The sequence below is a fragment of the Aythya ferina genome (genome assembly GCF_964211825.1).
Source record: "Aythya ferina genome assembly, chromosome: 11".
In the NCBI taxonomy this organism is placed as follows: Eukaryota; Metazoa; Chordata; class Aves; order Anseriformes; family Anatidae; genus Aythya; species Aythya ferina.
Window position 1 is genome coordinate 16,758,321 of NC_140307.1, and position 14,813 is coordinate 16,773,133.

A 14,813-nucleotide genomic window follows, 5' to 3' on the forward strand; every position below is an offset into this window, starting at 1 on the left:
CCAAATTGAGATTTTGTTTTCATATGGCTAAGTTTTCTGGTTTTTACACAGGCACACATACACACACACAGCTTGCTATCAGTTCCCTTGATAGTACAGTAACTTGCTTTACACATTTTTCTCCTTGGGTTAATTTACTCCTGGGCTTGCAACTGCAAAGACACGTAGTATTTTCTAAATCATTACGTAACTATTACATTCAGACGTATATAAATTTATTGCTCAAACTACACCAGCTTTTTGGTATAATTACATGTGGATTGGATTGTGAGAAAGATGCCTGGCTACTACTGTACTGTAATTGTCCACAGGAACTAAAAAAAATGCTACGGATTCCCTGCTAAAATGTCTTGAAGAATTACTAGGACAAATTTCCAAAGAGAGACAGTTGCTCAGTTGCAACTCTTGTTCGCAGACCAAGAGTGACACTCACAGAGATGGTATATTTCAGTTGCATGAATGTATCTTTCGGACACCTTACAGATCTCTGCAAACACTTCTGGTAAAGTTAACCCAGATGTACATACCCATACAGCTTCCGACTCCATGCCAAACACAGACCTCGGAGCCCACAAAGAGATCCACTTCAGCTAGGTCTGGACTTAGTCTCTCTTCAGAAAACCTCTGAGGGTTGCCTATTTCAGTACTTATCACTTGGTCATTACGTCTTGATGTTCACCTCTGTCCAATTAAATGCTTAGCATGTTAGACTAATGACCTTCTTCCTTAAATTTAATAGAAAAGCTCTTGAACAACTGTAAGCTGCACTGGACTTTTCTTAATTTTTATTTATTTTTCCAACCCCTTGTTTTCAGGCCTTGCCTGTAAATGTACATCTGTGTCTTTAAATTTTAAGTCTTTTAATGTTTTCTCATACTAATAAGACTTTAAAAAATAAGAAGAACTAGGAAAAACGACATGTGAAAGACAAACATTTAAAAATAACAGGCTTGTCCAAGTGATGTAGTTTGTACAAAGAACTAAACTAATGACATATTTTGAAGGCCCTTCCACTTGGGAGCTCCATTCTTAAAAACCACTTGAAAAAACTGCAAGAGATGAGCAAAATTTGCTGCCTCTAGAATCCATCCATCATTTTGTTCAGCTGGAGAATAAATAATGGAGATTACTTACTAGCTTCTGTGGTTCCAAATCATGCTTTAAAAATCACATATAACTTCAAAGTATTATTTTGTGGGAAGGAATATCACAGTTCAAAGATTGCCTTCGTTATTTTATTTATTTATTTATTTTATAAAATCCCTGACTTCACTGTGTCTTTCACAAGTAAATAAAGCAATATTTAACCAACTAAAGAAAAACCTAATCAATATCACCAGCGGGAATCTGGAAGCTTTGCACTATATGCTGCTTAAATGAAGTAAGGCATCCACATGTACAGAAGGATGCTTTTTTGACTCTATGGCTGATGAAGCAATTTTGGGACAAATATAAAGAAATTAAATATCAACTTCTGCGCCTCCGCTAATCCTCTAGTTCAGAGAAGCACTGACAGATCTGAGGCAGCCTTGGATCCATGTCGCCCGCCCTCTCGGAACACTGGATGGAGCTACAAAACCCTCAGGAACTGCAGTAACACGGGTACAGCACTGCAGCAGCAGTTTCAGCTACTGGAAAATCCCAATAGGAATAAGACCTCAAAATGAACTCTATGAAGTTGTAATATAAACAGGAATGTTGGAATGTTAGTTTTAGTGAGTCCAAATTCCTGAAAAAGGGTGTTGGAGTTTGACTTGAAACTAAATTTCACATAAATCTGATAAATAGATTTTTTAATTCTTCTTACTTTTCAATCTTGCTTTGTGTTCTCAACATTTCCATTGTAACTAAAGAAACCAAGTTTGGTTTTTCATGTTTTTTTTGTTTGTTTGTTTGTTTTGTTTTGTTTTTTAATGTACACTGAAACTACCATGCAATACTACAGTTCTAGCATCTGGACCTCTAGCTAAAATTAAATTAAATTAACTTACTTAAGAAGTTGACACATCTGATTGCGTCCTATCTCCATTTTTTGGTCTGGTTTAATTAAGACAAAATTTCTGAGTGAGTTGTTAAGTCACTGGCTGTAGTACAGGGGTACAGAGGAATTATCACAGGTGAAGGCAGGAAGATTTCTAAGAGCCCTTTTAAAATGTCTGCATCTCATCAACTAACTCAAGGCAATCAAAGCTTAAGAATAAGATCTTCAAAGCAGCCTACACTTTTAAAAAGTTGAATATAGCATCCAGATCCCAGAAAGGTGTGAGCAGTTCTGGATGCCTGCTTTGAAACATGCTGTCTCTGCGCATTGAAGAATGTGTTCAATATCCTGGAAACATAACAGCTTTATAACGTGGCTTGTCTGGGGACTCCTAAATTAAGGCACCTCAGTTCACTAATTTCTGGAAATTTTATTCGAGTAAAATTGGATAAATCTGTAAATCCCACCTCTGAGCCAGAGGCCCTTGTTTATTATCCACAACACTTCAAATGGTGTCATTGACCTTGCTGGTGCCTGATCAGCTATCAGATTACATAACTGTGACTCTGAATTATTCCTCTAGTTGGTAAAATAAGCAAGAACCTTAATATACTTTCAGTATTTGTGTCCCACTGATAAACATGTTAGCCTAACAAAGTACTAGGCAACAGCTTCTTCGAAGTACACCATCACATCAACAGCTAATGACTTAATACACACTGTAATGTAATTAGGTGGAATGTATGTAAAATAGCATAGTTTTTATTGTTTAAAAAGGTACTTCTATGCTACTTGCACACAATTGCAATTTATAACAAGCTTCAATATCACCTAACTTTATTTTTTTTTTTCTACAGCTAGACTTTGGCTTAAATGGCTAAACTAACGTTATTTTACAGAGAGCAGTTAAACTCAAGAGGTTTTAAAAATGCAGAAAATTTTCTTAATATTTAGTGATTTAGAGTTCTGAACTCTATAAGAAGTCTTATTATAGAAGACTACTTATATAATTAAATGTCTTGAAATGAAACATCTTCTGTATTTGTTTTCTGAGTGTAGTATTAATGCTATAGCTAAGGCAGGGAGGACAAATCTTTGACAACGATATATCCTCAACAAGCCTTGCAGTGACATAACTACTAGTTTTCACATCCTGCAAGTAGCCTACCCATCTTAGTAAAGAGCACTGAGGTGCTTGTGGCAAATGGTTACTACAGACCTTCACACAATGTGTGAGTCTGAAACCTCCTTGAAACTTGTATCTCTAGAAGTTACATCTCAGCTGAGAGGTGTGTAAAATGCCTGGTTTTGTGCCCTCCTGTTAGAAGACAGGCTTTCCCAGGACGACAGCGAGGATGTCAGCCACGCTCAGCTGAAGGTGAGCAGTGTGCCTCCTGGCTCCATCAAAAGGCTGGAGAAGCTGAAAACGCTCCCACTGATCTGCCTGCAAGACCTAACAGTCACTCAGTATTTGTTTGGGGGGGAAAAAAAAAAAAAAAAAAAAAAAAAAAAAAGCCCCTAATATGAAGCAATGGCTAGCATCACTGAACAGTCACCTACTACACATAATTCTTGTGTATCTGCAGATACCTCCAGATATAAGCACAGCATCCTGCCTTCATCAGAAAACGGTATCAGTCAGTTTACAACATGGATACGTCCTTACAATGTGCTAAACTGAGACCATTATTCCCATTTTAAGCAAATATTAACAGAACCAGTAATCAAAAATGGGTAACGGCCATTCTGGCAATCTGTATTTTTCCACATACTTCTGTAGAGACACCCAAGATATTGCGTCTTTGCTGCTTTATTTCTCTTATGTTGAGGTGATTTTTCCCTTAATTTGATATTCTGAATATGATTCTCTTTAGAAGCGACACTTTTCTCCCTAGGGATAGTCCTAATGATAAAGCAGGCATCCTTCAGCAGCAGCCTGAACTTTGAAGCCCAGTCCCCAGCCTGAACACGAAGACCCTGAGTCAACAACACTTTTAGAGCAGTGCTTAATTCCAGACAGGCGGCTTACTCTTCACTGATTTCAAGTGTGTTTATTCATCTGCTTGAAAATAAACGTGCCCGTGGAATATTTTACAAGAAGCAGCTATCATTAACATCCAGGCTTCTTCACCACACATTCCCTTAGCAATAGCACCAATAAGATCAAGCAAAATTCAAATTCTGTAGCGCACTGCTTCTGCGTTCTTCTCTGCAACGTACAGATTACCCCAGTCAACCACCAACCATTCTTAAAAGATAAGGCAAATGCAACCATGGAATAGCCTCAGCCACTCCCATCATATTTTTTGTAAATAAAACACACCAGCAACTGAGCTTTTTGCCTTATTTCATGACTCCATTTTCCTTTGTGCCAAGGGCAGCGGAGGGAGCAGCCCAAGCAGAGGAGATCTTTCAAAGCAGAGGCAAATGCTGTAAGAAACATGAGAATATTAATGGGAATTATTAGAGTTGCCAGAAGATGCCCTGCTATTTTTTGGTTGGTTGGTTGTGGTTTTTTTTCCCCCGTTCCTCCTCCCTTTAGGAGAGAAACATTATTTTCAGTGTAGCAGGAAATTGTGGTGCATTTGTATAGTTCTCCTTAACTACATGATTTACCATTTCATATTCTAAAAGAATTTAGGTTGCAGATATTGGGATTCCAGTAAATATTGATGTCCATTTAGTGTTTTAAGCTGCTCCCAGGACAGCAATTAGTTTTTCTTAAGTTAATTAGCAAATGCAGTAATCCATGCTGCACTCACCCTTAAAAACTAATAATAAAATAATAATAATAAAAGCCATCAGCAGATGTTGACCAATAAAATCCTGCATTGTCTTACCAAGGTGAAAGAAACGGTCACACAGTTTTCAAGGTGTGAGTTACCACATGCCGAAATCTTAATTTTGTTTCTGCAATAACCAGTCTAGCTAGGGCACGGTGCTAGTATGAAGGTTTTACAATTTGAAAAACTCCATAAAACAACCCATTTCACAGTGGAAATTAGAGATTCAGAAGAAAACTACTAATTACGTACCGCTCACAACTATTTTAAACATACTGCACCGGATAATACTCTACTCCAGGGAAAATAAAGGTAGTGCTCCAAAGCAGCATTACTGTACAACCTCAAAAAAAATAAAAAAATAAAAAAAATAATAAAAAAAAAACACCACCTTCTGTCCAGAAAGAAGTTCATCACAGACACAAATACTGCAAGTTTCTCGTGTTGCCTCAGCCCTGACCTGGAAGGAGGTTCCTGCTCTGAACAAAGACAGTTTATTGCCTTGATAGACTCTGCTAACTGGCAGCATCATGACAGTGGTTGTTGTATCCAGATACAGCCCTCCCAGCAAGGCTGCTAAGAAAATCCTACTCATCTCATTTAGGTTCCTATGTATTAGATTACAATGCCTCATAAATGCAGGAAAAGGTCTGAATCAGCAGTCTGGGACTCCAGCAACTTCCTTCATCACCAAGTCCAAAACTCTCCAGTCTCAACTAAACCTTCTCATAAAACTATCAAGCTCCACAGTAAGCACAGGCAAGTTCCCATCTCCACCACTCTTCACTGCGTGCCTGTGGCACAGCTTTCTTCTATTCTGGCCAGCTCTCTCTTTTACGTCCAGCTACTTTATACCAACTTACAATTAATCCACCATGAGATACCAGCGTCCATCTTTTTGGCTTTCATTCGCACCTCTGCTTTCAAGCACCACAAACAGAACTTAGATTTTGGGAGGGAAAGCAGGAGAAAATTGGAGTGACAGATGCTCTATAAAGAATGAACCATTGCTGGTACCTTTTTCATTTTCATTCAGTAGGATAGGATTCAGGTGGATTATCTCAACCAACAAAAAGATGAGTATTTTAACCCTTTTTTATTAAATTATATCTTTTGCTTCCACTTTCAATTGTATTAAAACCTCAGAGAACTTGTGAAGCTGACTGGTTAAACGAAATGCTGTTTGTTTTGTTGCTGTTGTTGTTCTGTTACTAAATAAAAAGAAACAAAAAACAGCATCCTTTGATTATAAAATGAGTTGATTTATACATTTTCTTTATGCACCTTGGAGATTCCCAAAGAGCCAGTCCTGGAATACACTCTTGTTTTCTGTGTTGGAAATATACACAAATATTGCATTGATTTTAGTATTAACATGCTCTACACTCAAGTATCTGCTTTTTCTTAATGGGTGATTTGATACAGACTAAGCTTAAAAAAAAAATTTACATGACAAAGTATCCTTAAGCCTTTCTCTAAATGCATCACAGAATAGCATTTCATACATGAGCAGAAATTCTATCCACAAAGATAATGCCTAATGCTATTAAAGTTCTCCAAGGAAGAGTGACTACATATTATCATGCCACCTATTAATAAGAATATCCCAGAGACATGCTTTCAAATCTTAAATAATTTATACATCTCCCTAAAATGAAGAAAAGAAATAATCTTATTTTTGCCTAACGCTCTTAGTCAACTAAATCTTCGTAAGGCATAGCATTGCAGCAACATTCAGACAAGTTAGAAATGTTATGAAATGCAATGCTTATAGTACGTATTAGTGGGAATCCACTCTCTTGTTTTGCTTTCCCTCAAAAAGCACATTAATTTTGCCGTGAAACTAGGCAACACAGAGCTGATCTAACTACAACTGAAGACATTAAATAGAAGTTGAATAACGTCCTTTCAGACTTTAAACATACGCAAATATAAATAGCTTCACTTGAACAAGTCAGCAAAGAAAAAATTTCCAAGGAGACACGGGAAATATAAAACAGAAGAAGTGTTAGCATCGTATTACTCGTAATTAGACTTGCAGAAGAAGTAATATATCGATATATGAAACATGCTGCTGCACACAGACAAGGAAAGCGTTTGGGGAAAATACAATAGGTACGGTAGGGGCACTTTATGTAACTTACATAATCAAAATCAAGCCACTGCATACGCTGTAAAACCTTTTGATTTGATTAAATGTAACAAAACTTATCAGCATGTCAACAGATTTTTGTCTAGGACTACATTTGTACATTACAGTTAGTACGAACAGATTTGCCAAACTGCTTTTTTCGGCAAGTCCTTGAGCAAGATTTGGGATTTACGGCAGAGCTTATTAGGTGCCCAGTGTTTCTTCAAGTGCTGCATTTCCTTGACATTGTGAATGCTAGCTGATCGTGTGTATGGATACAGGGAGAGCGAGGACAAGACACGTCCTGCAGTTAAGGCAATGCCCATATTTGTTGCAACCGCCGATGTGAGTGTTTCTGCTGCCGAGTTACCTATTCTGAAGCAGGGTGACCTACCCTCCTATGACACTTCACTTTCCTTCACTAGGAACCTTTAAGTCCAGTGCAAGTAAACCATAACATGAGCATCGCCTCCTAAAATGTCGCTCCCAGCCTTTTGTGGACAACAAATCCTGGGTGTACAGATTCTTCCTTGGCATTTCCCCCCCAGACACCCTGACTTGACAAGTTCGCGGATTTCCTCCTGGCGATGTTGCCCCGGCGGCGCCTCAGCCCTGCTCCGGGTGCCCGGGCACCTCCTGCCCGCCGTGCCCCGCTCTCCCCCAGGACACCATTACACCTTCTTTCTCGCTGCTCGCCGTTGATCCCACCACAAGAACCGGCTCAGCGCCCCCCCCCCCCCCAGCCCCCCGGCCGCCCCTCGGCGCCTCAGCGGCCCCCGGGGCCGAAGCCGGGTCCGGCCCGGCCGCCGGGCCCCCGGCGGGGAGCGGGGCAGCGGGCGGGCGGCTGCGGGCGCGAGGCGCGGACAGCTCCTGAGGCGACGGCCTCGCAGCGCGGAGCCGCGGGGATGCCGCCGGCGGCCCCGGGCCCGCAGCGGGTCCCGGCCCCGAGCTCCCGGCCCCGGCCCCGGTGCTGAGGGGGCAGCCCCCGCCCGCTCGGCCCGGCCCGGCCCGGCCCGGCCCGCAGTGCCGCTTTGTGCCTACTCACCACAGCTTCCTCTTTAAGGGCATCAGACTGCCCCTGTTGGAGGCGGTCACCCCTATGGCCATCTGCAAGACGGTCAGGTATTTCTGATACTTCATTTTGCCGTCGCCCCCCCTGTCCCTGCCTCGTCCCCGCCGCCGCCACCGACAGAGTCTCTCCAGCCGCTGCATGCAATCATCAAATTTTTATTTCCAGGCATCTGCCGTCCCTGCGTCGCGCTCCTTCCCCTCCTCCTCCTCCTCTCCTCCTCCTGCCGCGCTCCCTCTCTCTCTGCCCCCCCAGCTCACGCTCTCCTCCTCCTCCTCCTCCTCCTCCTCCTCCTCCTCCTCCTCCTCCTCCTCCTCCTCCTCCTCCTCCTGCCGCACTCCCTCTCTCTCTGCCCCCAGCTGACGCTTCTCCTCCGCCCCCCGCCGCGCTCTGCCCTCCCCCCGGGCCCACGCCGCTCTCCTCCTCCGCCTGCCCCGGCCGCGCTCCCTCCCTCGCTTCGCCCCCTCACCTGCGCCCGTTCCCCGCTAGGCCCGCTCCTCCCGGCGCGGCCACCTGGGCTGGCCCTGCCCGTGCCCGTGCCCTCCGCCATCAGCGGGGCGCCATGCCGCAGCCCGGCCTCGCAGCGCCCCGGGGCAGCCCCGTGTTATTCTCCTCCTCGCCTCCCGGCCGACATCATTGTGGCTCCAGGCTGGCGGCCACCGAGGGGACGCAGGGAGGGAGGGAGACGCCTCACAGCCAGCACGGGCGGCCCTGTGGGGGCGGCGAGGGGAAAGGGGAGAGGTAGGGGTGTGAGGGGAGGGGAGGGGAAGGTGAGGGTGAGGTGAGGGGAAGATGAAGGTGAGGTGAGGATGGAGATGAAGGTGAGGTGAGGATGGAGGTGAGATGAGGTGAAGGTGAAGTGAGGATGGAGGTGAGGGTGAGGTGAGGTGAAGATGAAGGTGAGATGAGGTGAGGATGGAGGTGAGATGAAGGCAAAGATGAAGGTGAGGTGAAGATGAAGGTGAGATGAGGTGAAGGTGAGGTGAGGATGGAGGTGAGGTGAGGGTGAGGGTGAGGAGAGGCACGGCATGGAGGCAGCTGGCCGCTCTGGGCTGGCAGGACAGGGAAGCAGCGGGAGCAGCACCTCCAACCAAGCCTTCAGGAAAAGGCGCAGCGTGAGGTGGCTGGAGTGCAGCTCCCTGCTGCAGCAAGACCCCTAAGGGATGGGGTTGTGAAGTCACCTATAAAGAGCCTGCTGAGCCCACAGGAAAGAGAGGACAAACCTCCCCTCCTGACATTTTTTTCCCACACGAGGAAAACTGAAGTGTGTTTGAAAACCAGATACATGTAGGAATCAAATGTTTTTTACAGGGCTACCCACCTTCTGGGTACTTCAGCAAAAATCACTGAAAGCATAACTGTGTAATGGTCTTATGTGTGACAATTATTACAGCTTTCATCTGTTATTTGCCCTACTCCTCCAGTTCTCCATTAAGAGCTGTAGGAGATCCCACTTTTGACAAGTGCTTTTGGAATTCATTCAAAATATGATCAGAGAGACCCATCTCAGTGCAGACATCCCTGAAGTGAAGGGCAGAAGGCTGACCTGTTGATCAAGAGCAGTTGAAAATATTTTGACTAGAAATAGCTGGTGAATAACTGTGCTTTGGCAGGAAGCTTCAAGGTATCCTTAACTCACATTTGAAACACTGTCAATCTAAAGTAATATGGAAAACCCACTAAAACAGGTCAAACTTTTTCTAAGCTGTTCTGTAGGTGTTCTGATATTTATGTGAAGAAATAGTAGCTGAGTGTTTTAATGCAGAAAGTTATGTTAGTTCCTCCAAAACTATTTGTGACCAGGGTAAGATTAAGGTCCTCTAATACTAGCTGAGATATTTTGGCTGTTCCAGCACTGCTTAAGTATGTAGATGTAGATATTCTGCAAATTGCAGATAGGAACAAATCCATGATGAAGTGACAACTTTCATTAAGATGCTATAATATAATATGTAATAAATATGAATTGTAATACTTACTCAGAGTAATGTCCCAAGCAAGCACCATCAGCTAGGAAAAATACTGTGAACATTGTCACCTTGATTATTTTTTTAACGTAATATATATCTGAAGACTACAGTAGGCAAGAGTACAGGGAAGGTAAATATATTACTTGTAAACACATCAGATTTGAATTAGAAACATATGATAAGAATTGTATGACTGTAGTTAATGATATAGACAGCTTTGCATTTTCAGTGTAGAAATGAGATGTGTACAAATGTCCTGAAATTGTATGTTTAATTAAATATTTAATTTATATTAAAAATTCAAATGCCAGTTGAATAGCCGCCTGCACATCTACAACACACAAGATTCTACTCATGGGTTTCTTTGTCTTTTGAGAGATCAAGCACTAAAAACAATGAGGGATGGTTAACCTGAAATGGTTAGGAAGGTTAAAGAGGAGGAATTAATTTTTGTCTTTGAACAATTCTAGTACTACACTATCTTCTACAGACAGAACACCAAATCTGTTTGAAAACCCATGGAGATAATTTTTTGCCTTAAAATAAAAAAAAAAAAAAACATATAAAAACAACACATTGTTTTCTCCTGCTGTGCATCCAGTCATTACTTCACTGAAAAAAGGCTTGCTGCCCACACAATGAGAGAATGAGTGTGGGCTGGATTTTACTCTCACCATCATTAGCAGAATGTTAGCTACATTATAATTGAAATAGTCACTTACACTTGTGCAGTCCTATTGAGAAAATCTTTTACACCTTGAAATGCTAGGAAACGCTGACTAAAAGGATGAGACTGTTTTGTTTTGAACATCACAATTCAATGTAAACGTTATATCTCTCAGAAAAATATATATTATCATTATCTCATATTGAAACTTTTGAGATAAAAATCTACTCTTCATCCATTTGTAGTGGTAGAATTTTTTTTAGATAAGAGAATCCAAGGATACAAGGGAAGCAAAGTTTATTTGAAAGCTGATTAAACAGGGAGAAGCAGGTAAGCTTTGAGAGTCCCCAAACATTGCTTTTCCCATTTTTATAGTGGCAGATTTGGGACATAAATTTATTTTAAGCGTCTATATACAAAGGTGTTAAGAAATGTGCCAACAATGCTTTGCATAAAGACTTAAAATGGAACCTGGCTGCATATTCAGATCTTTATTCAACATTTTGAAGTCTGGTTAGTGATTTCTACTCTTAATTCAATAGGACTTCCTAATTCTTTTTAAATTAGCAAAATAATTACTGCTATTTCAGATTTAGCTCTATAGTTTTCCATGATTATACTGTTAACCTGGTACAAACATTAACTTTTGTATGCTTTATATATCAACAGTAGCTCTTCATATATGTTGCAGAGAAAAAATGTAATAAAGAAATGTTATCCTCTAGCTTTAATTGCAATTATTTCTGATTCTCTCAGACCTGTTCCTTCTTTGTGCTACTTCATTATATATCTCCTTTAAGAACATCGTATTTTAAGCACGTATCTTTTGTATAGGTGAAAAAGTCAAACAGTCCTGCCTTTCTTGCCTTTCAGATGGAGAGCCTATTTTTAACAGGAGTCAGTCAGCCACTTCCAGATTAGGGTAAGCGTCCAGACATCCCACTGTTACCTCTGAGGCCTGTGTGGACCCATTAGCTGAGTTAAGGCCACAATTTATGCAGCAGATATCCCTGCAACAGAGTCAGTCTGGTCATATTTGCTGTTGTCTTTGCAAACTCATTCTGTCTGATGAGATACACTCTCCTTCACTACAGAAAGATGAAAGCTGCTTACATTTTTTTTAACCTAGCATACATTCAAAACACAATTCAAGTCCGATTTAATTACTTCAGGTTAACATAGATGATTCATAGCATGTTTGTTGGTTGTTTTTTTTGTTTTGTTTTCGGTACAAAATCACACAGAGACATAACAGTTTCTTAATTCTATTAGCTTAGGTAATTTAACTGTAGACTTTACCTTAGAACAAACTCTATAATACATCTATTACTTGCAATCGTCAACACCCCTTTTTCTTCTGAAGTCGGTCCCTGGTATGACCTTCCAATGCACTTCTTGGCTCTGGAAGAACAGGCTGCTCTTTCAGTTACGAGTTACAATATTAGTATGAGTGGTACACTTGAATAGACGTGTGGCTGCCCCACATTCCACTCATAATAGTCTGTTTATACTAGCATGATGATGTGTATAGCAGATAGATGGGCAGGCCCCGAGAAGGTGGAGATTAATGCCAGTATGTGCTATCGAATTTTGGCCCACGCGTTGGGGAGTGGACTGTTGTCAACAGTGAGAGACAGAATGGCTGCAACTTAGAGGATGCCACTGAGACAGCTGTGCATTGGCAGCTCCTACCAGCTGCAAAGCACTAAGAACAAGAGAGTGTAATGGTGGGCTACCTAATGCGATCTTCATTCTAAGCTTCGTCTATCATCTTTTTCAATCTTAGTGTTGTTAGAACATATATGAGATTTCAGATAGTGCAAAGCAATATTTTACATATTATCTACTTCTGCTGATTCTATATGTGATTTAAGTAAGCTCATCACTTATCTTCCTTTCCTTTATCATTAGCACATCACACATCCCTGTAGTGCCAGTTGTCACTAGCTGTCATCCTTTCCAAACTCTCACCTGCATCACTCAGTCTTGACTAAACTCACAGGAGGTGGAGAAATTAAGGTCTGATTCAAAAGACTCTCTAGAGACATTACAGAAATACACTTTTGAAAATTTAGGGTACTCTTGAGATATATATATATATGTATATGTATATTTATTTATTTATTTTCAGATTTTTCTTTTTTTTTTTTTTCAATAATGTGAGGAAGAAGAAACCATATCTTTAACTGGTATAGCTGTTCTGGCAAACAAGCAAAAATATTCATTTTTACTGATTTAGCTTATTTTTCCAGCAAACCGGCATAAACTACACTGTCTGGCAAAAATAAATTGATAGATAAATATCTTACAAGAATAAACAGCATTGTCATTGGTAATATAATGGCCACATCAGCAACTTTTGAGGGTAGATTAGGTCTTAATAGTAAATTTTAACCTCTCGGGTGCATTCATTTTTTAGTCTGTCAAAACTGTTTTAGAGCTAAAGCAGACATCAAATAAACTTGTTGCTGCTTTATGGCATATTAACTAGAATATTTTATTTGCATTTTAGAATAGTCTTAACCTTTACTCTGCATAAAACAAAGATTTTTCATAACATTACATTGTTCATTCTATGTTTCTTAATACTGTGCTACTGTATAGACTGAAGAATTAACATTATGTTTTTTCTTAGAATATACCCATTCCCCTTGCTGATTTCTACTGTAATGACTAATTAAAAAAGTCTTGAGACATGCTAGTCATATTCTATGCTCCTGTTGCATTTCATATGATTGGAGAACCTCTTATTACACAGTTTAATTGGTAGAGTGTCACTGTGAAATTCCAGAGACTGATACAACACTGACATTAAAACATGACAGTAGATTACTGATCTCCTGTTTACTAATAGAATTCTTTTGCATCAATACTTTTTTAATAACAGTGTATTCTGTTATTTTTTACAGTTAGTCAATTAAAATCATAATATTAATGAAGATTTCTTTTAATTAGCAGCATTAATGCAGATACTTCAGTAAAGGCAGCTTCTGAAACAGACTTTCTTGCCATTTCAATGTCATGTGTAAGCTTCACATGTCCCATTTTTTGTTCCAGGAAAACAAATAAAAGGATCATACTTGTCAAAGGCAAGAGTTCCTTAGAATCTACAGGTATGTCAGATAAGGTACTCCAGCAGTTATTTTTTTCCTCCTCAAAAGTAAGAAAACAGTGTTTGTGTGTTTCTGTGTTTCCAATTTATGCGTTTACAATATGTGATTCTGTGACTTTTTTTTTTTTTTTTCCTATGATCTACTAGAGCTCTTCTATACCCTTTTTTGATGTATTTATTATATATAATGCAAAACCTTTTTCTGGTCTGTTACTGTTTCTTCCATAGGGCTACGAAGATGGTGAAAGGCCTGGAGGGGAAGACGTACGAAGAACGGCTGAGGTCACTGGGCCTGTTCAGCCTGGAGAAGAGGAGGCTGAGGGGAGACCTCATCGCAGTCTACAACTTCCTCGTAAGGGGGTGTCAAGAGGCAGGAGACCTTTTCTCCATTAACACTAGTGACAGGACCCGCGGGAACGGGGTTAAGCTGAGGCAGGGGAAATTTAGGCTTGACATCAGGAGGGGGTTCTTCACAGAGAGGGTGGTTGCACACTGGAACAGGCTCCCCAGGGAAGTGGTCACTGCACCGAGCCTGTCTGAATTTAAGAAGAGATTGGACTGTGCACTTAGTCACATGGTCTGAACTTTTGGGTAGACCTGTGCGGTGTCAAGAGTTGGACTTGATGATCCTTAAGGGTCCCTTCCAACTCAGGATATTCTATGATTCTATGATTCATACTTAACTGCATGTTACATGAAGATCTATAAAGATACATGCAGTATCACTGTAAAAACAAAACAAAAAAAATCTTGATTTTTCTTCTCACTTTTTACTGCTCAATTGATCAACTACAACAGAGGAAGCTTTCACATTTCTCTGAAGTGTCTTTATGACAGGCTAGCTTGACTAATGACAGAAAAATATGTGTCCACATGGATAAGGTAATAAACTGACACAGTCATTTTGAATTAACTTAAATCTTCTGAAAGAGTTTATCCTGGTCATTCATTTGATCTGCCAAAATAAAAATAGGTAAATAATTTTGCTTGGAAGAAAGAATGTTCAATGTTCACTGTGTTTTCTCAGAAGAATATCCTCACAGGAAAAAAAAAAAAAATATTTAACTGTGGCTTATCAATAATAAAGGACTATCTAGAAT

At 40.6% G+C, this 14,813-nt stretch overlaps 1 protein-coding gene across 5 annotated transcripts in view; it reads right to left on the reverse strand.

Annotated features, from left to right (window-relative positions):
• TJP1 (tight junction protein 1) overlaps positions 1 to 8,125 on the reverse strand; it is a 159,631-nt gene extending 151,506 nt beyond the window's left edge. For all 5 annotated transcript variants that reach the window (XM_084531665.1, XM_084531663.1, XM_084531662.1 and 2 more), the window contains exon 1: positions 7,941 to 8,125. In XM_084531665.1, the coding sequence (XP_084387791.1) occupies positions 7,941 to 8,107 (167 nt within the window). In that variant the 5' untranslated portion in view covers positions 8,108 to 8,125. The remainder of the gene's footprint in view (positions 1 to 7,940) is intronic.
• Between the last annotated feature and the right edge of the window lie 6,688 nt (positions 8,126 to 14,813).